The 26,351-nt window shown below is 35.1% G+C and overlaps 1 protein-coding gene across 16 annotated transcripts in view; it reads right to left on the reverse strand.

The window, feature by feature from the left end:
* Positions 1-26,351, reverse strand: part of LOC129749058 (small conductance calcium-activated potassium channel protein) — a 759,751-nt gene that overhangs the window by 84,766 nt on the left and 648,634 nt on the right. For 13 of the 16 annotated variants that reach the window (XM_055743901.1, XM_055743894.1, XM_055743900.1 and 10 more), the window contains one exon: positions 14,015-14,150. In XM_055743901.1, the coding sequence (XP_055599876.1) occupies positions 14,015-14,150 (136 nt within the window). Of the gene's footprint in view, positions 1-14,014; positions 14,151-15,655; positions 15,792-26,351 lie in introns of all 16 variants that reach the window. The other 3 variants (XM_055743886.1, XM_055743888.1, XM_055743891.1) reach the window with 1 other exon arrangement.

Consider the following 26,351-nt stretch of genomic DNA (forward strand, 5'->3'; position numbering starts at 1 on the left):
GTGAGTGAATTTTGGCTTTTAAGTTTGCACGGGAAAATTGGATATTCTGTGCTGAAAAAAAACTTCATTTTTGTTTTTTCTATGGAATTTTTGTGCTAATTTGTAAATTTGGAAAATTTTACGCTGAGCAACTTTGTCAAAGGTTGTAGCATCGTATCTTATCAGACAAAAAATTAATGAGCTGTTGATTAGGTGAATGTCTTTTGGCATTGAAAGCAATCAATTAAAACTGACATCACTGCTGGTGTCTAGAGAAGTATTGCTTGAAAAGAAGTCATGCAATCTCACTAGGTACTAGCAGTGATGTCAGTTGAATTGATTGGTTTTGAATGACAAAACTTAAAAGTCAAAATTTACTCTGTGAACGTTACTTAAAAATTATATGTATGTATGTTGGTTATCCACCTAGGGTGCACAGATTCACCACAGTTTAACCAAAGTATGGGCTCACATGCATTCTTAGAGTATAAGGTTCTACAAATCCCCAATGCAACGCGTACACCATAAGCGGACCTCATGGCTTCGTATGAACTGGTATGGAGTGAATATATTGTGTTTATGTAGGTTTATTTTTAGAAGAACTTGTCAATCATGTGGGCTAATTTACTAGGTAAACGTTACTTAAAAATTCTGCAAAAATTCAAGGATGAGTTTTACACAAAAAACAATGTTTTTTAATAATCCGAGGTTTGAGAAATTCAAAAATGACCCCCAATCGGCTCAGTATTATTTACATTTTTGTTAGTTCAAAAGCAGAAACCCGGAAAATAATCAACAATTCGGTATTTTTCGGTACGTTCTGCTTGTTCCGACCAAGTTTACCATGTCATTATAAATAGCGATAAAAAACGAAAGACCATTTTTGAAGCTTAATAACTTTCAAAGAGATCGAACTGGATTTTCCTGTTCTTCCCGAACAAAATATCTTAAAATTCCATACAAATTTCAGGCTCGTTGCGCGAGCTCTTCCCGTGCTCCGTCTGGCCCAAAGTTTTTAAAATCCAACAGTTCCATTGTAGTGGTCAGCCGCTAACGAAATCTTTGATGTTTGTATATTTCACTAGTTGAACTTTGTTATGTAAAACACTACAATTTTGCGTTCCTTCGGTCTGTATCGACTTATAACTAATATGACACTAAATAAGATTTCGAAATTGTCGAAACCGGCAGAAAAATGATGAAGTTATGCAACTTGTGCTAATATTCAAATCAATCATTTCCTAGTTTTCAAAAATATCGGAATCATGAAAACGATTTCATAGACTACCTCTATACCCCCAATCAGAATCTACTCCAATAAAGAACTTCCTTGGAGGTGGAACTATCGGTGCAGGATGTTATGCCGGACCGGCATAAACAAGCTTTCTATTAACTGGCATTACCGTTCCAGCGTAACCGCATTGCATATGTCTAAAAGAAACCAAATAAAACACATCTCAGATTCTCGGTCAATGCAGTTTTTTTAAGGTGGCAGAACGACTATGACAATGAACTTTCGTTTGCTTACTGACTCAGGTGGTGCTCTGGGTAAAATAAAGGACTGATAAGCCCGAATAAGATGTTGCAGTGAGCTCGATTCTCACTATTTTTTTATTTCGCTTGAATGTAGTGGAGCATAATTTTGCACGTAAGCTCGAGTCTTTATACCCGTAGTGCTTTTTCAATCATATGTTTTTTGGCACAGTACACTGTTCAGCGCATTTTCGGCACAGATATTTGCTAAACAGGAATTGGATTTTTGAAACCTCTTCTAAGGGTGTAATTCTGGTAAATGACTCAAAATTAGAAACCATATATTCGATATCATAATCCATCAATGCATATTCACCATTCTTCATATTGATCCGGTTCACTTACACGACAATATTAATAAATAGTGGAAGGATTATAAAAACGCTTTTACTAAATAGTTTTACCTGACAAATTTAGTACGATGAGTTCTCAAGATATAACGAATTTTTAATTATATTTCAATGTGCTTTCTTGATAGATTCCTCAAGGCCAATTTTTTACCAATAACTTGATAAGTTGTCATGCCGTTTGTAGTAAATTTTAAGCTTTATATCACGCTTTTCAATGAAACCGCAATTGACACCAGAAACCTTTTTTAAATGAGTTGAAGCAGTATTCAAATTTGAAATATGAGTTATAGGTAAATAGGACGGTTCAGTAAAAAACTGTAAAAATTTATAAATTAAAAAAACAGAATTGAGATAACTCGTCCCCTTCTTCTTCTTATTCAACTTCGTATACCTAAATACCCACTATCAACGAAAGGAAGTTATATAACATTCCTCCTGCATTTCTTATCAGCAGTTTGAAAATCTGCGTCTTCATCACTCACGCCCCTGATTTGTCGTCGTTTTTATTATACCTATCTACTCCTTCATTTTCGTCTATGAAATGCCCAATCAGACCCAATCGATCATCACATCGATTCGGGTTGACGAGTGTTGAGTTTTCGTTCCAGCAAATGTGCCACCATGACACACGATAAATCACATAATGTGTAGGGTTCAGTTGGTTCCTGTTCCGGACTAACTGCTTATGAGAAGGTTCACTGTATCTTTCATCCGTCTTCGCTCGGCACGGAAGCTGACGAAAGCTATATAAAAGGTCTCAAGTTTTCGTTCGCTTGGCAGCACATCAACGCCATCATGCCATAGACGAAGGCATCGGGCGCAAGGATGTGTAATACATCCTCGAAGGATTCAGTGGGATATCGCCAAAATGTGAACCCCAACCATCCGGGTTGTGACAATTCACATATAGAACATATGTTGGAGGAACCGTTTTTTTCCCGTGGGCTACATCTACTTTGGGTAGTATATCTGTAATCATCCGATAATGTTTGACACGCACCCAGAACTTTGGAAGGGTAGGCAACTTTCGCATGACTAGATAACTTTTAGTTCGGAAAGAGCTTACCCACTTTTATTGATGTACTATCTAGTGAGTGGTCAAACCACGATCCGCCTATACCATAGGTCGGCAACCTGCGGCTCGCGAGCCGCATGCGGCTCTTTTGATGTAAAGCTGCGGCTCTTTGATTCACTGCGCTAATATTAAATATATATATTTTTGAATTAAATATTTATAAAATCGTGCTGAACCGATAATTGAGTTTTGTGACCTGTTACACGTATTAACATAGGTCCAGAAGTGAATTTTGAATTTTATTCACTGTAGGAACAAGCGTAAAAAAACCAAATGGCAAAATAAAATTTTGAAGCCTAATTTTACTTTTTTTTCCTTTATAATAGGAATCAAGTCATTAATCCTCGACCAAATTTTGCTATTTTTTGCTTATCACTGTTTTTGAAGAATCAGCTGAGAGATAAAGATTTAATTTACCGATAACCAATGCGAAGAATAACTGTAGTTTTAAAGCAAAAAAAAAAAAAAATAAATGAATAAAATTATTTATTTTCAAAACTTGTGTTTATTTTTGAATCAATCGAACACCAAAGTTGTGCTGTACACCGAAAAATAAAAATTTATCATTTACAAAAAAGTAGTTCTTAGGCAGCCTCTGCGTAACCCTCATAAAATTTTATATTTTATGCACTTGCAATAACTTTTTTGCCCGCTATGAAAATTGATCAATTGAAATTTTCAAACCGTATAAGAATTCATCAACCATTTCGAGGAATAACCACAACTTTGACGCGTAACAACTTAACAACATAAAAATATTGGAAAAACCACCTCAATCCTATCTAATTAATTTGAATTCAAAGCGATAATTTTAATGTTTCTGAATATATTTAACTCATAAGCATTCCAGATTGCCCGGATTTAACCGGTCTTCCCAGATTTTCAAAGAAAAAATGGATATCGAAGAAAAAGGCCCTATTCATGTTCCAGGACTATTTACATACGAAATTTCAAATTTTTAACTCGTTCCAGCGAATGCTCATTTTGAAATTATTAATTAATTGTTATTAGGATTTTCGTGTGTTCATTTTTCAACTTTTATCTGGCCTTTTTATGGAGCATACGTAGATTTTGGCTGTATTTGCCCGGATATTATCTGGTTTTGAATTTAAAATTAAGAAACCCAATGCCAAAATCTGGAATGCTTTCTCAATTAACAACGGGTTAAAAAGTTAATAGATACCCGAAATTCAAATACAAAATAACAAAACTAAGAATTGAAAATTAAAAATTAAAGTTTGACAGCTTTTTGAACTTGTATCAGCATTGAGAATGAATGAAAACTTGAATTCTGAAAAGCTATTTGAACACTTAATCACAGGCTAAACACTTTTAATCATTAACAAAATTGACCTTTGTCTCTCGAAGCATTTTCTTTTATAATTAAATAATATTTTTTAAAGTAAAGTAAAGTGATGCCTGCAGCCAATATTTATCAAAAGCACAAAAATTTTCAATGAAGTTTCCGTAACGGATACCTTTTTTTTTTTTTTAAATTTCGATTAAGAGTTAATTGCCGTTGATTTGTTTTTATTATTTTTTGTTTTGAAACATTGAAAGAATCCTTGAACTGATTTTGTCAGGAAAAGTCACAATATTACAGATTTATACTGTTCGAACCACAAGTTTTTTTTCTATAATCTAAACTTTACCAAGCATTGCTGAATAATATACCTAAAATGTAAGAAAGAAAATGTAAGAAAACTATTTCGCTTTACTTTTTTTTAAGCTTTTCTTTGCCGAAGAAATTATAAATATTCTGCTTATGTAGTTATGTACAAATCTTTATCTTTACGTCATGCAAAGTATTCATATAAGCTTTATATGTATTTGAAATTTTCCAGTCTCGATATTTGCCAACGTATTAAAATTAATATAACATCAAACCATGTGAGCAGAGTTGATGATTCAGAAGAGAACCCATGTACTCAATTGAAATAAGAAACAGAAGAAAATTACAAGAGATTGAAAAAAGTGGTTTCAAATTATTTTCGTAAAAATAATGTTCATTGATTATTCACATATTTTGTTTTTTTTTAATTAAAAAAACCACCAATCTTTAATGTGGCTCTTTAAAACTCTGAAATTTTGAAAATTTGAAGTGTTTGGCTCTTCTGACCCAAAAGGTTGCCGACCACTGGCCTATACTGAACTGCAAATCCAGTAATCTGTCGAACCGATAGGAGTTGCAATTTTGGAAAAGGGAAAATGAATAGTACCTTAAGTAATTTAACAATTATTATGACAAAAAAACATGTTTTTTTGTTTCGGCCATAGTTATTTAAACATTTTCTCTCATACGCTACTTTCTTTTTTTAATGCAGTTGGCGGCCAGCCTTTAAATATCTGTACAGTGCAACAGTGTTTGAGATTTACTTTTGGGGCAAGAGCTGGATGGAGCCTAGTCCTCGAGTCATTACCAGAAGAGGTCGGTTCTCGAGTCGTTAGAGGAATTGTTTTGAGCAGAGATATTGCTGGTGGCTCGCCGTACCTTAGACTGCAATCCGTAAACGAGGATTTACCACCTGGGTAACCAATAAAAGAATTTCTTGGAACGTATTCGGACCGGGCAAATCTGACAATTTTTACCCAAAAACCTGGCAAAATTCGGGCATTTGATATCTTAATTGTCATTTGAAAAACAGATCCTCAATATCAATCTCAATATTTTTTTTGATAAACCGGACAAGCCCGAGTAAAACCGGGCAATCTGGAATGCTCACCTTAGCACCTTTTAAGGCTTAGTCTTAAGTTCTTTTAGGATCCGACGGCGACTTTGATCCAGCATATAAAAATCTATCGCCAATTTAGTGGTATTACGTCGAGGAATTCTCTCAGGTCGCATCTTGGTGATCTTCGACATAATAGGTGTCACCCCTGTAGCTTGACAATCCTCACAATATCGTTTTTTGGTACCGTAATCCGGGATAAGATTGGAATGTTTAATATTTTTAAAACCAGTACTGGACTCCTATGAACCTAAAACATGGTTGCAGAAATTTATCAGACTACTTTAAATTTGATTTAAACATCGATTTCGTGTCTGTTTAGAAATTGATGCTTTGATTAGTCTCTATTGATTAGTCTCTATTTTGACGGATTTAAATAGTTTTCTTGATCATGAAGGATACAAAACAAATTTCTGTGTTTCTTGGTTTAGATTTCTTGACTTACCAAAAAAAAAAATCGCGTACACAATGGCAATGATGCTGCATAAATTAAGGGGCTAAATTTTTTTTTGTATGAGCAAATCCACTGCGACCAATTTATTTGTATTATTGTGGAGTAACCCAATTTACTATTTGTCTGATTACGTCGTACTGTCATCATTAATTGAGATGTCAGTTGTAGACGAAATCAAGACATAATTCCAATTTGGGATGGTGTTTCTTATGAATCCCACCACCTTACTGGCCTTCATCTTCCAAATATCATCGGGCGTTAGGATTCGCTTGCCAAGAACTTTTAGTCGATGTGTCATAAGATATCCACAGTCACACATTAAGTGCTCTGCAGTTTCTACCTCAGGGACAATGCCCTGTTAAAAGGTCTGTAAATGTTTTCAGATCACTTTTGGACAGGCTCAAAAGGTCGCGAGTTTTCTTTGAATCGGGCTTTATGAATCTTTTTGATTGCCTAGCACCAATAGCTACAAGCCATTTGAATTTTATTTTTAAATTTTCCCAAGTTTTTAGTTCATTGTTAAGTGCACAAGTTGATACTCCATAGAAAGGTTCCGGCCCGGTCATTGGCCCTTCCGATCCTCTCCTAGCCTCCTGACCTGGAACCCAACAAAGGTTCACCTGATTTTGTATTGATAATTGATTTAAAGCATTAATACAATCCCATACTAGTTTTGAGCTGCACATTGGAGCTTTTAGAGCTTGTAACGCTGCTTGACTGTCTGAGAATATGCATATATTAGCGTGCCTATACATCCTCTTCAAACAAGTTTCCGCGCAAGAGTAAATTGCATGGACCTCTGTTTGGAAGACTGTTGGCCAACATCCCATTGGAATCGATATGTTAACCCCTGGGCCATAAATTCCGGCCCCAGCATTGTTATTCCATCAGTAAAAAAAGATACAGATCATATTCTAGTTGTAGGGCCACCCTCCTAAATTTTTTAACATTACTAATAAATTTTATGAAAGAATTTTATCGGCTATATTGGTGAAAATTTATATTCTTTGAGAAAGAATATTTAAGAATTGAAAGACTATAGACGGATAGAAGATTAGAATAAGGTGAAAGATGTTGAAAATGAGCGGAAGGGTAATTTTAATTTGAAAAACTTTTCATCATATTTCATCGTTTTGTTCCTCACGGGCCTGCTACCTTGCAGTGGTAGATACTTAATATTTAAGAATTGAAAAATTATATTCTCAAAGAATATAAAATTTCACCGATATAGCTGATAAAATAATTTCATTAAATAAATTTACGGTGATTAACTCTTCATTTAAAAAATTACTAGTAAAATTACTACCAATAACAAATGAAATTTTGCCTTCATTCTATTCCCCAGGGCCTCGCACTATTCCTCTTTTATTTTTTCATTCAAAATTTACCATTACATAGGGTTTCTAGCCTTTTGTCCTAGACTGGCTTACTCTTGGAAAATGTCCCTATTTTTTATATCTAAATTTTACCTCAAACTACAACAAAAACTACACCAAATCTATACATTTACTAAGGAAAACAGTTAAATTCTCACATGAATCAATCTGTTTGCTTCTTAACGCTTTATTTTCATCAGGAAGGGTGTTTGTTTGCGAACCTTAAAAAAATAATATTTGAAGATTTTGAAATTAAATTTTTACTTTCATTTGAAGTTTTCAAAATCAACCCCAGTTTTTCCCATTTTAAATTTCTACTTATAGGTTTTTAAACGTAGAAAAAAGTTTTGAGAAATTTTTACTTTAGACTTGGTTTTGATGATTATGTGGAAAAAAAAATCATGTTGATAAAAGTTACCCTGTTTTACGGTACTCCTGTCCTGATATCCAGTTATCTTCCATTTGCAAGGTGAAATGACAAAGTTTGCAACACGTTCATTGGACATTTCACGGAATACATATGTCTTTCTGCTGTTTCACAGCCTGCAACTAGGTAATCAAAAGCATGGTTTTCTTATTCACTTAGCGGGCCAGTTGAACCAATTTAAAAACAAAACAATAATGACAACATTGCAGAGCATATTTGATGCTTTTTAAAGATGTTGTGAAGTACATGGCAACCATGACATAGTGCTCTAAAAAAATAGTTTGCTAGCTCTACCGGGGTATATTTATAAAATTAATCATTTAAAAATATGAAAAAATATTCTGCAACTTACGAAACTGATCGTTAATTAAAAAAAAAATGCGACTCACGTTTCTCGATTGCTGGTCACTATTAGTCAACAACGATTTCTTCAAATCTACGTTTGCAACTGACGAACGATTCAATTTTCCCTCTCCATTAAGCCCTAGTTCAACCATTCGTCTTATGGTATTTGTAGGAACTGAAACGTGCCATTCGAAGTCTCGAAAGACGCTGAGCGAAGCTCATCGTTGTTGTTGTTGTTGTTGTTGTAGTGGGATAGTGGAAGTAAAATAAAAACTAGAATATCATTTCCCAGTGCTCTACGTGCTTCCCAAGGCGCTGATGGCGAGAAATTCGAAAATATTGAAACCGAGAATGTCGCGTTTTGACCTCAACCTTGGATGATTGGATACATGGTCAAAGAGAGCTTGTAAATTCTGGACCGAATTGATAGGAGCTGTTTATTTCGAAAGGGAAAACGATGGAAACAAAAACGTGTTTCGTCCTCTGGGCTCAGCAGCATCAGATGGTTCGGTTATTGGAAAACGGGTCTGAATTTCTCAAGAAAAAAACTAGTTAGTAATATTGGCAGAAATGAAAAAAAAAATAAGCGTTGTGGATTAAAGAATCTAACGATTCATCAAATTATAAACTATGAGCTACATTATTTGTAATAATAAAAGGTCTTCTTGATTCAACTATCATCGAGATCATAAATATGTACCAACGAAATTTAAAAGGAAAGAATAGGCAGTTTATGAGAAAACAAAAAGAGATCAGGGACAGAACACCGTTGAAATCTGCCCTCCTATGGAAATTTGTACGAATATTTCCTGGGATAAAAATAAAGCTGGATATAAAGTTTATCGGAAAATTGACCGTACAACAACGAGGGTTTGCAATAGAGAGAGAATTTTTGGCATTTGGAATGGTAATGAACAAAATTCCACAACTGCTTCACAAATTGCAACAATTTGCACATTTCCTCTCTCTTTGAGCACTGCTTTCTCTCATTTTAACTCAAACCTTCTCGTTTTCCCGCATAAATTGCTACAAATTACCACAATTTCAATCATTGGCTACAACAATTTGTGTGATCATTGACGTATATTTTTTCCTTCATCCCAGTCCCCGTACAACCATCGTTTTATAAATTTTATGTTATGTTAAGTGTTATTAAACCAAACAGATTAAACTCAATCAAGCACAAGACCGCTTTAGGTTAAATATAACTGAAACTTATAAAACTTGCTTCATTTAGAATTGGAACAAACTTTGGCTCTCATTGTGGCGCTCCTGGTAGACGGATTTGGAGGTTCTACGTATCGGGAATTTAGTGTAGAAAAAAAAATCTTGAGTTCAATGATAAATAACTGAAATACAGGCAATTGTTTTTGTTCCAATTCTGTCTGAAGCATGCATAAAGACGCTTGATTATTTAATAAGGTAAGTGAAAAGTTCAAAATGAATAAAAATTCACGTCCACCCCCTTAATGAAGCGTTACTGAAATGAGCGTGCTTCGATCTGTTCTGTGATGTAGTTCTGGGGATTTTTTTTATTATCAGACGGGTTTGCGCCGGAGGTCTTCAGATCTTCCATGAATTTGAAAATTTGATTCATTTTTAAGACTTGAAAACACATGTATTTTTTCAGATTTCCAACATTTTTATTTTTTGAGTTAGATTCGGTTATTTTTTTGTAAATACCATATTTTAAAGCTTCATTACTTTTTCAATAGAAATCATTGAATAGCACATCAAAACGAATTGAAATTTTATCAGTTTTCTATATAAAACTTGAAAAAAAAATTAAGTAATGGCCATTAACATGAAATATTGTAAATAAGCTTTAAATGGTGTCTGAAAGAATCGTTTACATCACCGAATATTCTGCTTTACATGGGTATTTTTTGCAAAATTTTCGGTGATGTATACGGTTCTTTTAGACACCATTTTAAGCTTATTTACAATTTTTCATGTTTAAGGTCATTACTTTTTTTTTAAATATTTTATTTAGAAATGATTTCCATTTAAAATTAACAGAGTTATGAAGCTTTGAAATATGGTTTAATTTATTTACAGAAAAATCTTATCGAATCTATCTCGAAAAGTAAAAATGTTAGAAATCTGACAATATACATGTGTTTTTAAGTCTTACAAATAAGACAAATTTTCAATTTTGGGGAAGATCCAAAGACCTCCGGCGCAAATTGTTAGCTAATAAAATAAATTCCCTTCTGTGTTATCTGGCTGGCGAATAGTGGATGATGTGCAACACGAGACCTCTTATTCACAACCACAACTCCTATATCAACCTCCCCGTGATACCGGTTGGGATGCGAGTAACCTAAGCGGAGATCGGGTACCCAACCCCGGTAGATGCTTTGATCGCATGCAGACTGAGAAGGTGGCCGCACGCGTCTGTTCTCCAGGAGTCCAAGATGGCAGCCCCTTCGCGGGATAGGGACATTAGGCTAACAACCTACTGCTCCCGATTTATTGAATTTTTACTGAAACTGGGACAAGATATAACCGAATTAGAACTTTGGGAACGACTTTTAGCATGAAAACACGGACTATAATTGGAATTTGAAATGTGTTGACCCTTGCCCAGCCAGGTAAGCTGGCTTAACTTGCTAGAGAAGCTAGCCGCCTCTAGTTAGATATATTGGGACGGAACGAAGTCCGTTGTCCTAACACTGGAGAACACAAGACACAGTCCGGGCAAGTACTGCTTTACTCTGGCATACGAGGAGAACATGCTACTCGGGAACGAGGAGTTGGTTTCCTGTTAAGCCTGCAGGCCCATGCGGCCCTCATAATATGGGAACCGATAAACGAAAGAATAGCCAGATTCAGAACACGTGTAAGAAACCTTAAAATAGTCCAGTGTTATGCGCCAACTGACGTTGCCGATTTGCTGGAGAGAGCATTTTGACAGTCAATTGAAGGCGTGGTTGAGAAAATTCCGAAAGGTGACATTCAAATCCACTCAGAGGCAACTTCAACGCAAAGATTGGCTCCGATAATCAGGACTTTGAGCGCATCATGAGGCGCATCATGGTCTTGGAGGGATAAGCGAAAACAAAGAGCTGTTTGTAGAATTTTGTGGCAACAAGATCATGGCGATTGGTTGATCGCTCTCCCCCATCGACCAGCACATAAGGTCATTTGGGTATCCCGAGATGGCCGAACAGAACAAACGAAGCACATACATTGTATCTGTCCATCACTTCGTCCTTGGCGAGATACGACTGAAAGTCGCGCGTGTCCAGCGGAGAATCCAGAGGTGAAAAGTGCATACTTTGAACAGTTTGAATCCCGAGCCTCGGAACATCTGACAAACGGAATTGTCAAAGAACAGTAGTGTAGAATCAAGAATGACTTTATCACGACGGGCCATAATACTCTCGGAAGAAGAAGTGAATGGATGTCGGATGAAACTTGGAGGATGGTCGATTATCGCAGAAAGGCGCAAGTCGGAATTGAGCAGGCCAAAAACAGCCGCGGGTCAGCCAAAGCAGGCGCCCGCTTATGATATGCGGAGCTGGAAAAGGCAGTTAAACGAGCTTGTGGACTTATTTTATTTTATTTGGTTGGATGCAGGTTATCCTCGTGAAGGTCCCGAAGAAAGGAGACCTGACCGTTTGCGGTAACTGGCGTGGCATAACTTTGATCTGTACAACTCTCAAAGTACTCTGCAAGGTGATCCTGAACAAGAACCAGGAGAAAATCGACGCTACACTCCGACGGCAACGAGCTGGATTCCGCTCCCCACGATCATGTGTGGACCACATCACAACGGTACGAATAATAATGGAACAAATCAACGAATTCCAGGACTCTCTTCTGTTGGTGTTTGTTGATTTTGAAAAAGCATTCGACCGACCATGAAAACATCTGGGCGGCTCTACTCTAAGGCGACTAGGAGTTCCAGAGAAACTAGTCCATCTCATCGAAGCACGTACGGGGCATTTTCGTGCAAGGTCCTGCACGATGGCTACGCATCGTAATGGATGAGATCTTGACTGGATCGATTGACTGTAGACCAAACCGAGGATTGCCGTGAAATCCTTCAACAATGCATCAGTTGAACGACCTTGACCTGGATGACGATATTGTTTTCCTCGCCTAAACACTAACGGATATGCAGAGCCAACTCGCCGACCTCACCGAAAGCTCCAAGGCAGCAGGTCTCAACATCAATGTCGGAAAGACCAAGTCGATGGAAATCGACACAGAGAATCGTTTCAATTTCGTGGTAGCTGGACAAAAGGTTGAGAAAGTGGAGTGCTTTCAGTAGAAAGACATCGGAACCCGGATCAGAAAAGGCCGTTTTGCGTTTGAGAGTGTCCGAAACATTTGGCGCTCACGCCAGATCTCTCCACGAACTAAAATCCGAATCTTCAACTCAAACGTCCAACCCGTATTGCTGTATGGGTGCGAAACTTGGTGCACATATGCGGTGATGACGCGAAAACTGCAAGTTTTTGTGAATTGCTGCCTGCGGAACATCATCCGCGCTTGGTGACCTAGCAGCTGGATCTCGAACGTGGAACTTCATCGCCGGTGTCATCAAAAGGTGCTAGAAATCGAGATTTGGGAACGTAAGTGGAGATGAATTGGGCACACGCTGCGAAAAGATGAGAACGAGATTTGCAGAGAGGCGCTTGAATGGAATCCAGGAGGAAATCGAAGAAGAGGCAACTACAGAAACTCGTGGCGGCGAAGCCTAGCCGCCGAAATACGAAGTGTCCACGAGAGTCTTGACTGGGAACGAGTGAAGACGCAGGCTCCGGATCGTCAACAGTGGAGGTCTTCTACCTAGGCATTATGCACCAAAGGATCGGCGCGGGAACATTAAGTAAGTAAGTAATATTTGGTGTGACAGTAGTCTTACCGTTGTGAATTAGATTGCTTTGAATCAGTAGAATTATTCAACCAAGTAGGCTCACCACAGGTGCTAGACTATTTAAAGGAAGATTGTAAGTTTGGTTTTTTTTCTCGAGCTTTTTGGTTTTTTTTAATTATAATTGTTGGAAGCCGAAAGTTATTCTTTCTTTCCTTAAAACCCTTAATATCTGTCAAAAGTTTGGTGAAATGTTAGCTGCATCCCACTTGCGCTTCCATCGCCTATTGATGTCATGATAGGAAGCTCACCCCCTCTTTTTCAAACATAGATGAATTTGATGAAATTAAATAATATCTGTTGATCCTAAAATCGAAACATATTGCTGTTTTTTTACTAAAATCGTTGCGAGCAAACGTCAAATTTCTGTTATCAGTTTTTGTTTAAAGACTTTTAATAATTTGTTCTATTTGTATGATGTTCGGCTAGGAATATATTCCTCCTGGTTTCTGTAGATATGCAGTGATATGAGAAAAGAAATATTCGTTTCGCCCTATTACACATGCAGTCCACACACTAACTGTCATCAGATATTGTCATCATATCTTTTGATGAAATGTTGTTTAATTTGTTCGGATACTACGGGTAAGCATAGCTTTTATGAACCACTATACGGTACTACTTTCTGCTAGATGAGTATATGGTATATCTGGTAATGCAAATAATCGAGATGAAAAGTAATAAGAAATGTTCAAGGACACAGCAATTCGGATGAAGGAAAACTGCATTCTTCCTAGGAAATTGTCCAATCAAAACGCTCATTCTCGTGGGGCAGTATGATGCAGATATGGTGATAGGAGATCGAGAAGAGCTGAGAAGATTTTTTTTAAATGATAGTTGTTTTAGCTAGATATCACTCACCATTATACCCGTACTGACTGCAATGCCTCGGCCGCAGTACGTATTCGGAACGATATCGCCGAAGCCAACGCTCAGAAAGGTTATCGCGATAAGCCACATGGCGTTCAAGAGATTGGCATGCTCTTCATCGTGAAACCTGCAGAACAAGATCGGTCACAACGCAAATTATGTGGATGACTGGCTGATAGGGGTTTATTTGGGCATCTATTCATGGTTTTTGCGGATTTTTTTTACTGAATGAAGGATCGCCTATTTGATTTTTTTTATCTGATAAAATGAAAAGGATAGAGTATTTCGATAAAAAGGATGTTCATTGCAGGTTACAGGTAGGACAAAGGATTTTTAACTGCGACTAGTATCGATGATACTGTATTTAATTATGTTTTTATTAGGTTTTTGTTCGACGTTTTATCGGTTTGCTTTAACTCGTAGTGGTTATGAGGAAGAGAGCTAACAAATAAGTTGTCACTTTCAGTTTAATCGCTAATAACGCTCATATTATGACTACTTATTGAGAACCAACCAACCATAGAATCGCTTTAGAGTAATAGCTTTCAGCATACAGAAACGGTTTCAAATAATACTTAATAATAACTTATAACTCGAAGTTGGCAGCAAAATTCTAAACTTTCAAATAAATGAGATAGTTGCTTTAACAGGTAATCATTTGATGGATTTGAAACCAAAACACTAATTGCAATGAAGTTATCAAAAATCAAACAAAAAAAAAAGTGTTAATATGTTGGAGAAATTTGTAAAGACAACGTTGACTGTAACATCAGAAAATTTAAAATGTCGATAAAAATAACATCATGGATAAAGTAAGGTGTTTTTGTGATTAATGGTTGCGAAAGAATTTGTGCATAGGAATTTGAATTTTGAATAATTTCACTCCGAAGTGAGAATACATGTCGATCTAAAAGTACATATCATTTTTAGTGATAAACGTAAAGGAGATTAAAAGAGACAAACGTGAAGAAATAAAGACGTAAGTATTACGTGTGTACTTGTGAGAGTGACAAAGTTCAACGGTTGCAGAAATTTAAAAGGTGTAAATCAAAAGAATATATCATCGTATCATATCCCAAACACGCACACTATTGCGTGACCAATCAATCAATCATTCGTGAGAGGGTGTTAGTAGAACAATTTGCTAGTTGTAGCTATGTATGTAGATTAGTGGACACGAACAAACATCGTGGCATCTATGTATAGGTAGATTGCCTGCAACGACGAACACAGCAGTGTGATTAATTTCACCTCCTGCAAGCAGCTTGACTTAAACCACCATCGATTGTGTTAGTAAACAGATATGCATACAGTTGTGAGTTTGGTCAAATTGCTATGAACACATTTGGTTTTGTTTTAAGTTTTATAAAGTACGCCAGTCGACACCATACACGTTACGGTTAGTCAAAGGTTAAACATGTTGATCAACACTTATTACTCGAGACAGCCTGTAAGATATTAGAGAATGTGGTCGTGTTGTTTGCTTGCGCGTAGTTTGTTGTGTTAGTGTTTTCCAGGTTAAGTAGTATGTAGTAGGTTCTGTTTTGTTGGTTGTTGTTGTTGTTGGCTATGTAGGTAGCTGTCTGTGGTGGGGCTGTCTGTGTTTTCGGTGGACTGATTCTTTGTACTTACCACCATTCCACAGGTTAGCGTAATCCCTCGGCCGCAGTAGGTATTCGGGACGATGTCGCCATAGCCGACACAGAGAAACGTAATCGCTGTTAGCCACATCGAGTTTAGCAAGTTTGCATGTTCTTCATCGTGGAATCTGTGCGTTCGAGTTTTTATGTGTGTGTGTTTTTTTAACATTATTTTATTTGTTCAATTCCATCAATTGCATTCCACGGTTGAATTCCATTTTAGAGGACAGGGTTTTCAAACATATGCACACACACATCGATAAATAGAGTCAGCGCACAGTTGTAGGTGTAGTTTTATTTGGATGCGTTGTTGTCGTTCAATGAAGGCATATATCAAGATGGCGGCATTAGTGGACAGCGGCGACGTCGACGGGGTTGGCGGTCGTATCGAGTTTTGTTTTGGTTTTGAGGTACGAGGTTTTAGGTTTGGTTTTTTTTAGGTTTGGTTTACAATAGATTTTATTTTTTTAGTTTTGTACAGTTTGTTTGCCCAGAAGAGAAGATGGTAATGGTGTTGTGTACACGATGTAAGAAAAAAGTGATATAAAACAACGAGCAATCCGTGTTAGAAAGATTGAAAAATATTCATTTGAAAATGGGTTAGAAAGGAATATAATACGCTGTTTTCCAAGTTGATCAAATGAACGGTGTTCAATGCAATTCCGAAATTTAAATTATGAATAATAATATGGATAACAGAGTTTTTAAAAAATAAGAAAAACTCGCATCATGTGCGAGTTATAGATTTAAATGCTTTTTTAAAACTCTTAACCGGATTAAAAATATTAATAAATATTTTGCTTCTCCTTTGCCACAAAAGCTTAACTCTAGGAAAGTCATGGTTGAATTAAATATTTGATTTTTTGACTAGTAAATTTGAGCTATATATACACCAACGAATCAGAATCTACTCCAATAATGAACATCCTTGGAGGTGGAATTATCGGTATAATATTCTATGCCGGATCGGCATTAACCAGCTTTCTAACAACTGGCATTGTCCTCCCAGCGCAATTGCATTGCATATGTCTGAAAGAAGCCAAATACAATATATCTCATATCCTATCACAAGACAAAGCAGGATGGAAACAATCAGCCAGCAAGGATATGGTCAAATGATCTGTATCTAAACCGGCAAAAGAAAAAATATTCTTTGTTTCCAATCGAATGCAAAAAAGCAGCAGCCAAGATTAGCTGTGCGTATGTATATAAACCGGCTGGTATTTGAAAATAGCTTTTATTTTCCCCTCCCATTCTCATCCCTTTCCCATAAAAAAACTAAGGAGGACGAATAAAAAATACAGGGCTAACGGCAGACGGGCAATGCAGTGCGTTTTTTTTTTTTGGTAATCGGCAATCGACAATGTAGGTACTTTCGTTTTCTAACTGGCACAGATATTGCACAGGTAAGATAAAAATTCCATAAAATGTTTTTCTTGTTTAGTTTGAATGTAGTAGTCATGCATCATTTTGCTTGGGAGCTTGAGTCTTTATGCCAGTAGTGCTTTTCCAATCATATCATCTTTGGTACACCATACTTTTCAGCGCATTTTCGGCACAGAGATTTGCTGAGTAGGCGTAGGATTTTTGCAACCTCTTCTATGGGTGTAGAAAGTTTAGGCTTCTCAGCCATATACTTGAAAAAAAAATAGAAACAGCACATTTTCTCAGTGTCCTACGTTTCGGCCATGATCTCTGCCATCATCATGTACATCTATACATTAAGTGCATAAAAATATTTTAGTTTTAAAATTCTTCAATTCGATTAACAGAGAGTGTACCGCTTTTTGTCAAATTGTGGTATCTTGGGTAATTCTATTGTTGCAACAACAAACCACTCTTAACTGTCTCAATCGAAACATTAACAAACGCATCGCTCACATACATTAACTCAAAAGACTAACAACACTCTAAAATCCATCTACAATTATAGTAAAACTACAGCAAACTACAATAAATAGACTCACAGCCGTAGAGATATATGTATAACTTTTAGGCAAATCCTGCATAAAGCTTTTTGTTTATCACTGGTGTACATTTGTCTCATTAGAGATTATGACTCTAAATTAAAGAGAGCACTCAGTATAGCTACTGTTGGAATGGGACGGTGCGAACAGTTGTAATAAAATCTGATAAATATTTGTACACGAAAATAAAAAGTTAACTGCCAAAATATCAATAAGGATTTCTTACGAACCAAATATCTCTCAAGTTTTGAGAAACTTAAAAAATCAAATCAATCAAATCTAAAGATAGAACTTTGCCTTTACAAAGAAAGGTTATAAATTGTATATTTTATGATTAATACTCAATTGAAAAACTAATATGATTTATTTGTCACCTATCCTTTAGAAAAGGTCAAATCGGACCAGCTTGATGAGTGATACCTACTTATAATTAGATAAAATTATAATTAGATAGACTTCTTTTACATAGTCGGTATCGCATTGGCCAAGAAAGATTGCGAGTTTAAATTCTACCTAATATAGTTGGTAATTTTTTCAACATTTTCCTAAAAATTAATTTTCAACAATTTAGCCTTTGCAAATATAACATTTCTTAAAAGATTCCGTTTTACATAAAAATGGGATTGAAGTCAAGAGAGAACTTTTACAGCAACTACCATTTTATTTTTGCTGCTAAAGACCCAAAACACGTTTTCCATGCATCAACTGAAATGTAATTCATATTCTGGAATGCATTATAAAAAAAACTTCAAAGCTATCACCTGAGAGTTTTTTTGTAATAAATCTGACTTATTGAAAAGACAGTTAATAATCACCACGTCTCACAAAAAATTACACAATTTTATAAAATAATGCAAAACCAACTCTAGATTAAATAAAAAGTTTTGTGATTTTCCCCAAAATAGCCTCATTTTTAATCAAAACTGCAGAAGGAAATGTAAATCCTGATGAAAATTTCGCATTATTGATCCGTTTGTGTCCTGAATAAGGAAAAAAATGTGTGCATACTTCTGGGCAAGGTGTGTATATACAGGAGGTGTTACCGAATATCGAATTCCCGATTCAGCCATTTTGGCTATTTAGGAGATGCTACTATGCGGAATTCATGAAGTTTGTTTACCAACAAACCACAGAAATGCTGAGCAAATAATCTTATGTTTGTAAACAAACTCATTGAGAGCCCCGCTCACTCCTCGCTTACTTACTGTGAAAGTCGGCGAACCTCGTGTATCAAAAAAACCTTGCTTGGGGGGTTTTAATCAGTCAAAACAGTAAAAGGAATAATCGAATAATCAAACAAACGGATTCATCATGTGAAATTTTCATAAGAGTGAAAATCTCATGATCTAGGGTTTTCAATTCTATCTGTCACTTTTGCTTACATAAGAGATCATCGGTAGTTTATTTTTTTTCCGATTGCCTTATCAAGTTTTTTTTTACAAAAAAGCGTTATTTTTTAACAACTATGGAATAAATTGGTACATATTATGTTGATATAAGTATAAGAAGAGCTTCGAAACTCGTTAAAAGAATAAGATCTATTTGGAGATTGTTTTCACAATTTTTTTGAAAATCTAAACTTATTTAGAGACGCAGAATTCATCTGTACATGTAGTTAGAAGATTACAGTATTTTTTGCGGTAAGTATCGGTATCTATACACATGATAATGTTGTTGGAACGTAATAAATCATCTCCTGGATATTGAAAAACCAAGAAAAATTAGGGCTTATTAAGAATTGCCCACTTGAAATATCAGATGAATTCGGACTCATTGGCATCCCTGCCTGCTCTCGAAAGCGCATCACTAATTAATGTCATTTCGACTCAAAAATATATATAAATAAAAATGGATTAGAGTAAAATATGAAAAATGTTTGAATTTACAGAAATTGCTTTGAATATATGTAGAAACTAGCCGATCCAGTGTGCTTTGCTACACTTTCCAAAAATAAATTAAATTTGTTGAAATAATTGAAATTCAGTTTTATTTCTTAGGCTGCATTTCGAACCAAATTTCATCATAATTTAGAAGCAAACAATTTAAAAAAAGAGCTTCAACTGGAGTTTAGAATTTAAGTACAAAGATGATTTAATAACATTTTCTTAAAATTGATCTCTAAATTTGTTTTTCAAGATCTGAAATTTTTACTCTGTTTTTATAAGCTTCATAGAGTTTGAAATGATGTCTTAATGAATGTTTTAAATGATTTGGACTTCCAGCCCTTTTCCCCGTCCAAATCTTTTTTAGTATCCAAATGACGTAACATTTCGTAACGTAACAAATTATGCCATAATGAATAAAGACTCTCTCTTTTGTCTTGAGAGTCCTTCCTTTTTAAGAGTTTTCAGGATTTACACTTATTTGTTCATTAACAATTGATTGAAAAGCAGATTTTCAAAAATTGAATTGATTAAAAAAAATCTGTACATGCTTTTTTACTTCAAGTCCAATCGTGTTGCAGTCTTCGGGTGAAATATTTGTCTTAACTTAGGCTTTAAGAAAATCAACCATAAAAAATAATCGGCTAGTGATGAAAAAAGTTATTAATGAAAAACCAGTATTTTTCGTTCCTCCCGGGCAAAATACCTTAAAATTTTATTCACATTTGAGACTCAAGCAACCCCTCCCTATGGTCAGATCTTCCTGAAATTTGATATGTGACCTTTTGGTAAGCTAATAATTTATTTTGACTTAAAGCGAGTGAGATTTATCATGTTTCATTCTTCCTATACTATGATAAGTGTACTGCGATTCGTTAAATTATTGAAAACTCCAAAAAACTGTTATGGTAAAGTAGCCATAACTTCTTCAATTTTCAACCGATTTTGATAAATAACCACTTGAAATCTTTGTTTTGAATTGACATTTAAGCGCAGAAGAAAATCAGATTTTTTAAATGTTACCATCGAGTCTAAACTTTCGCTGAAACAAAATTTTCTCTAAAAAAATGCATTTTTATAATTTTTTCTCTCATAAAGTCACTAATATCAACAATACTGTTGATCATACGCAAAAACAATGTTCAGATAATCGATAGATAATTTATTCACCTTCAATATGCAAAAAAGGGGATTCAAATTACTGTTATGCCGTCTGAGATATTTTGATCTAAGTACAAGAACATTTTTTATATTTCCAAAATTTCATATTTGGAGCATAACTCAAAAACGGTTCTATTGAGATTTTTTTGAATTTCATTTTCGGATTCAGCGCCTGATTTTACATTACATTCTTAACGCCCATGTGTCAGGAATTTCGTCAGTTTCACGTATGTGTTTTTGACATTCCGTAAATCGACTGTACTTGGTATCCAAGCAACATGCAAGCCGAAAGAAGTGCAGTTTTTCCAAATTCTGCACAGTTTTTTGGAAAATCCATTGTGATCTGAGTCTAGGCTAGCTAAACAGCTGAAATTGCCCATAAATATTGTATAGCGCGTTATCAAGCGATATAAATAAGCAAACAATGATGACAATTTGAAAGCCTCAAGCCAATAATCCGAGTGGAACTGTCGATAGGAAAGATGGTAAGATTTTGAAGACGATTAAGAGCATTCCAATCTGTCGGACCGTACTTTTGCCATACAATTCGAGGCTGCATATAGTACCGTGAGGAGAATACGACTCCGGGAAGGAATCAAGTCGTATCGAGCCAAATCGGACCATAAAAGAGATTATTGTGGCCAAAATCCGAGCTCGGGAGCTATACGACCAGGTGCTGACCAAAATCGAGAGTGTCTCCAAAAACGAATTTTGCCGTTCTTTCGATCCTACGACCATCCCGTAATGTTTAGGCCAGATTTGGCAAGTTGTGATCACAGCAAGGTCGTTCAAGAATGGTATGCAGAGAAAGAGGTTCAGTTTGATTCGAAAAACCTTAACCCACCCAACTGGCCCCAGTTCCGTCCTAATGAGAAATACTGCACAATCATGAAGTGGAGACTCAAGGCAAAGAGAAAGGTCTTCGAGAACATCAATCAAATGAAGACCTGGTGGAATAAGATAGCTAAAACGATAGACGAAAAAGGTGTACAGGAAAATTCGAGAATTCCTTTGAAACCGTGTTCTTGAAAATATGAAGAAAACGCTACATTTGTACAAAAAAATATCTTGAATTCAATAATAAATAACTGAAATATAGGTAATTGTTTTTGTTCCAATTCTATTTGAAGCAAGCTTATTGGATTTATTCGCGGTTCATACACTTTTCCAACCATTGTGCAACGTTATAAGATCATTAGTTGTTGATATTTTTTTCCGATTGCCTTTTCAAGTTTTTGATACAACCAATGTTGGTTTTATTTAACAACTGTTGAGTTAATTAGTACAAACTATGTTGAAGCAGAGCTTCGAAATTCCAAAGAAGAATTAGATCGAGATTGATTTCACAGAGTACCACAACAATTATCCGTCGTCTATTTTAACAATTTTTGTTGGTTGTGACTTATATTTCACCGTTTCGAAAAATTTATATGTAAATTTCAGAAATGTATGGGGCCTAACAAGTAAGTAAAATTTCTTAGTCTCAAGTATTTTGAAATATTAGTATGATTGTTTATATCTTATTTTCATGGAAACTTATTTAAAATTTCCATAAACTAATTATCATCATAAAAAATCATAAATTAGAAAACATGAATAAAACAAGTGAACTTCATGATGACTTTTTATTCGTCACGTCAAATCACATCATTTAAAACAAATTGTTTGTATTTACAAACTTACTGACACATTTTTGCATATACAGATGTGCTTTAAAGCATTTCAAACCTGGTTTGTTGTAGGTGTTACAAATGTTCTTGAGAAAAACGTAACCATTTTCCTGAACGATTCAAATTCCATCTTCCGAAACGATACACTTCCCTTTTACAATGGTGTAAAGGTATGAAAAAGGTACGCAAAAGATGAATACTCGATATCACATCCGATTGGATGCCTCTCTACTAAGCTCAATCACGGTGCCAATAATGTTAACGGCAATCGACCGGGCTCAATCTGTTGCTCTTACATATTTATGAATAACATTTTGTTGAAGGTTTTTGCTTTTCAATCGAACTGCCGGCAATCGCGTTTTCAAACAACATGATAAGGTTGGTGTAATGCTTTGTGGGTTGATGACAGTATGTAACAGAAACGGGAGTATTGGAAAAGTTTTATTTTAAATTTTGAATTTAGATGAAAATGTCAAGTATCTAATCTTATTAAAAACACAGATTCGTTAAAAGCATATAATCAATTTTAGGAAAAAAAAAACAAAACCTGTCAGGTATCATTTTAAATAATTTTATTTTTTTAGGTTTTCAAATAAAGGTATGGTTTTTTTTTAATTTTTTTTACGTTGGAATTGAAAATCACACTCTAAGAATGATGGTAACGAGTGTTACTTGTTCAAGAACCTCGTGTCATACTTTAAAGGAATTAATTTATTTTGTGATAATCATTATTGTTCTGTGGGTGTTTCACTGATAAGAAATGTTTCATTCGGGTTTTTTTTCTATATTTGATCATTTTAATCAAACAAATTCATCCAACAAAAATTTTGTGACTCAAAACAAAGAATGCGTTCATTTGATCAACTGTAGTGGAAGCCAGCGTTCACGAGATGTCATACAATGTTGAATCGAAAGATAAGTAAAAACGAACAATGAGATGATAAAATGGGAGGAACAAATTTAAAAACAAATATAGAAATGATAGAAAGATAGTGTGTGAGAGAGAGAAGGAGAGACAGAAAAAGAGAGCACTGTTGGTGGAATGAGGGGTGGTGATCGAGAAACAAATAGGGAAGAAACATTGAATCAAATGCATTTCCAAACATTCAAATGACTTAGCCTAGAACAGCGCAGAGAACATCCAGTTAGGGGAAGAAAACGTAGAAAAGTTATTGTACTGTTTATGTAGCATACCACAACGGATTGAAACTCAGAGTATTATTTTGTTTGTGATCCTTCGTTGGTGTGGATAGTTTTTTTTCTATGGTTAACATTGAACAAACTCTGTTATGTTTAGAACATGTAAAGTGTATTATGCAGCGTTTTAGGTGTGAAAATTTTGAGCCAACGAAGGAATTGGCCAATCAGTGAGCTCAAACGACATCCAACAGTCAGAGAAAGAAGTTTCGGAAGACTAGCAGAAGTCTATCTAGATTGTGTAGTTTTTAAGGGGAACAGAAACAGAACTTGTAAAACGTAAACTAGTCAACGACGACAAATCGAAAAACACATTAGGAAAGGTACAGTACAGTATCAGTATTGGAATATTAGGATTTTTGGTCCGTGGATCTATTGGGGAAATCGGATGGGAAACTATGGAACCCCAAAGTAGTGATTTAGTGAGCGGAGCGATACTTCGGAATAGTGGGTACAAAATCATCAAAAATAATAAGCATTAGCGGAATGTTTGTAGTGTTAGTATATGTTTTAATATGGCACACTCACACACGTATGGTAAAAAGGAGATGATGGATAAAAGAAAGCAAAAATGTATGACTTCAAATAACTATTTCAGAAATTTAGGATTATCTGTTACAAACCACTATATTGATGAAATGTAATCTTAGTGAAAAATTGCACAAATGATCGCATTCTTCATTATTTTTTCAATTGTGTTCTTGAAAACCTTTCTATCTTGGCACAACTTTGAACGAAATTTTAAAAGGATATCAAATGAAAAATTAACTACTCAGTTTTCTTTATATCATAGTTTAAAATAGCTTATCACACAGAAAAACATATTTTTGAGCTACGTATGAAAAATATGGTGAAGTGATTGATAAGATGACTAAAAAAAGTTATAAAAAAACTGATTTTTTATCTTTCAAAGCATGCAATTGATCATTTCAACAAACCTGAGAATTCAATAGTTTTGAATTTGACTAGGTATGTACTTTAATTTGGGTTTGATCAATCGATCGAATCGATTTTTCATAGCTAAGAAACTAGTTTTCTAGTAGTTGATTTTCAGTTACAAGCTATCGAAAATCGTTTCTTTTAAAAAATATTGAACCATGTGAAGCAATCCCAAAGTTATTGGTAAACAGAATGACGGTCTATAAGTTAAAAACATCCCTCGGAAAAATATGTATCTAAGTCCTATCCAAACAGCATGTTTTGCCGCCGACGATGTTCTGTTGTTTTTAGTTTTCGAGGGGATGCGATGTGACCTTCCTTCCTGAGCTTTTTGGGAGGATTGTTTACCAATAATGGCGCCACGAAAGGTGATGTTTACAGGTTGAAATACCCAAACAAGTTAACCCCGCAGTCGTTGATGTTATTCAATTTTGATGCCCTTCTTCGGGGTTAAATTGCTTCCCGAAACATTCCCACAACATGTATCCTCATTGTTTTGATGGTGGTTCGATGAATATTTTTAGGGATCTTCTTAGTCTGACAAACATGCTTACAACACATAAGATTAATAAAAATTGATTGCGAAACTGAATGATACTGAATGTCCGTTCCATCGTTTGAGATTATGGAAATAAAACATTACTTTTTATAACAACCTTTTCATGAATGTTTTCCAATGTCCTTAGAGGAAAGAACATCGAAAAGGTTGGTCAAGACTTCAAAGTTCAGTTAAAAATCGTGTTGAAAAGTAGATCTAATGTGATCATTTATCAGCGTTCATTTGAAAACATTCGGAAATAAAATTTGTAGAATGCCTTTGTAGGGTTTTGCAATTCCTGTATGGCGAAGTTCACATCTTAATTAGACTGGTTCGAATAATAGAAGAATAATCTTCTTTTGTCTCCCCCTTTTAATTTTTCCAAAAACGCAACAAGGAAAGTAAGTAATTAAAGTTTGTAAGCAATTGAATCATAACAATTATACACTAATTATATACAAATATTCTAATCAAATCTTATGATTGTTTTTTTGTACATTTTGTACCTGAAAATTATCAAATATTCAAGGTAATGGAAAATTTCAGAGAAACATGAGGGTCAAAGAAAAGGAAGAACATAAGCCGTAAATATCATGAATTTCTCGAAAAAGATACAACGGCTCACCGACAGGACTTGAACTTGAAATATTCGAATTTATAATTTTTTTGGGGCTTGGGATGCAGCCCTGTTGGCAAGTCAGTTGCCTTGCGAGTTCTAGCTCACCGGATAAGTCTATCAGTACCTAACTGTTCGCTAACTGCAACGTTGATATAAAGTCGCAAATGCCATGATGGCAAAACGACTATTTTCGAAACAAAAAATATATTTTTTTGGAATATTGTTTAAAGCTTTTTTCCCTGCTAGTGATTTTTAAAGTCGGAGTGAGAAAAGAAGGGTTTAAAATTTCCAGCCTTACTCCTAACAGATTTATTAGGTTTTCTCTTACAAAATCTTTGTGGAAATAGTTATTTTTTTTCAAAAAACTTCTTGGTTGGTAATTTTTTTTTTAAATTTGATTGACTGTTTTCTGATACAAATACTTTGCCTGATTTCTTTTGTTATTTTTAAAATTCATGAACAATTAAATCATAAACTCAATGAATGAAATTCATTATTTAACGACAACAGTGTAATCAAATTTATTCATTCGACCAGAAAAGTAGCAAATTTGACAAAAGATATGACTGATTAATATAGAGATAATTTGCGAAGGGTAGAAAGTTTTCAGTGATATTTTTAACTCTAGGAGTTTCAATTTCTAGAGAATTTGGTTTAATTAAATTGCAAAAAAATGTTTTTTAGGGGTTTTAATACCGGTAATACCGTAGTAAG

This window comes from Uranotaenia lowii, chromosome 2, assembly GCF_029784155.1.
Source record: "Uranotaenia lowii strain MFRU-FL chromosome 2, ASM2978415v1, whole genome shotgun sequence".
In the NCBI taxonomy this organism is placed as follows: domain Eukaryota; kingdom Metazoa; phylum Arthropoda; class Insecta; order Diptera; family Culicidae; genus Uranotaenia; species Uranotaenia lowii.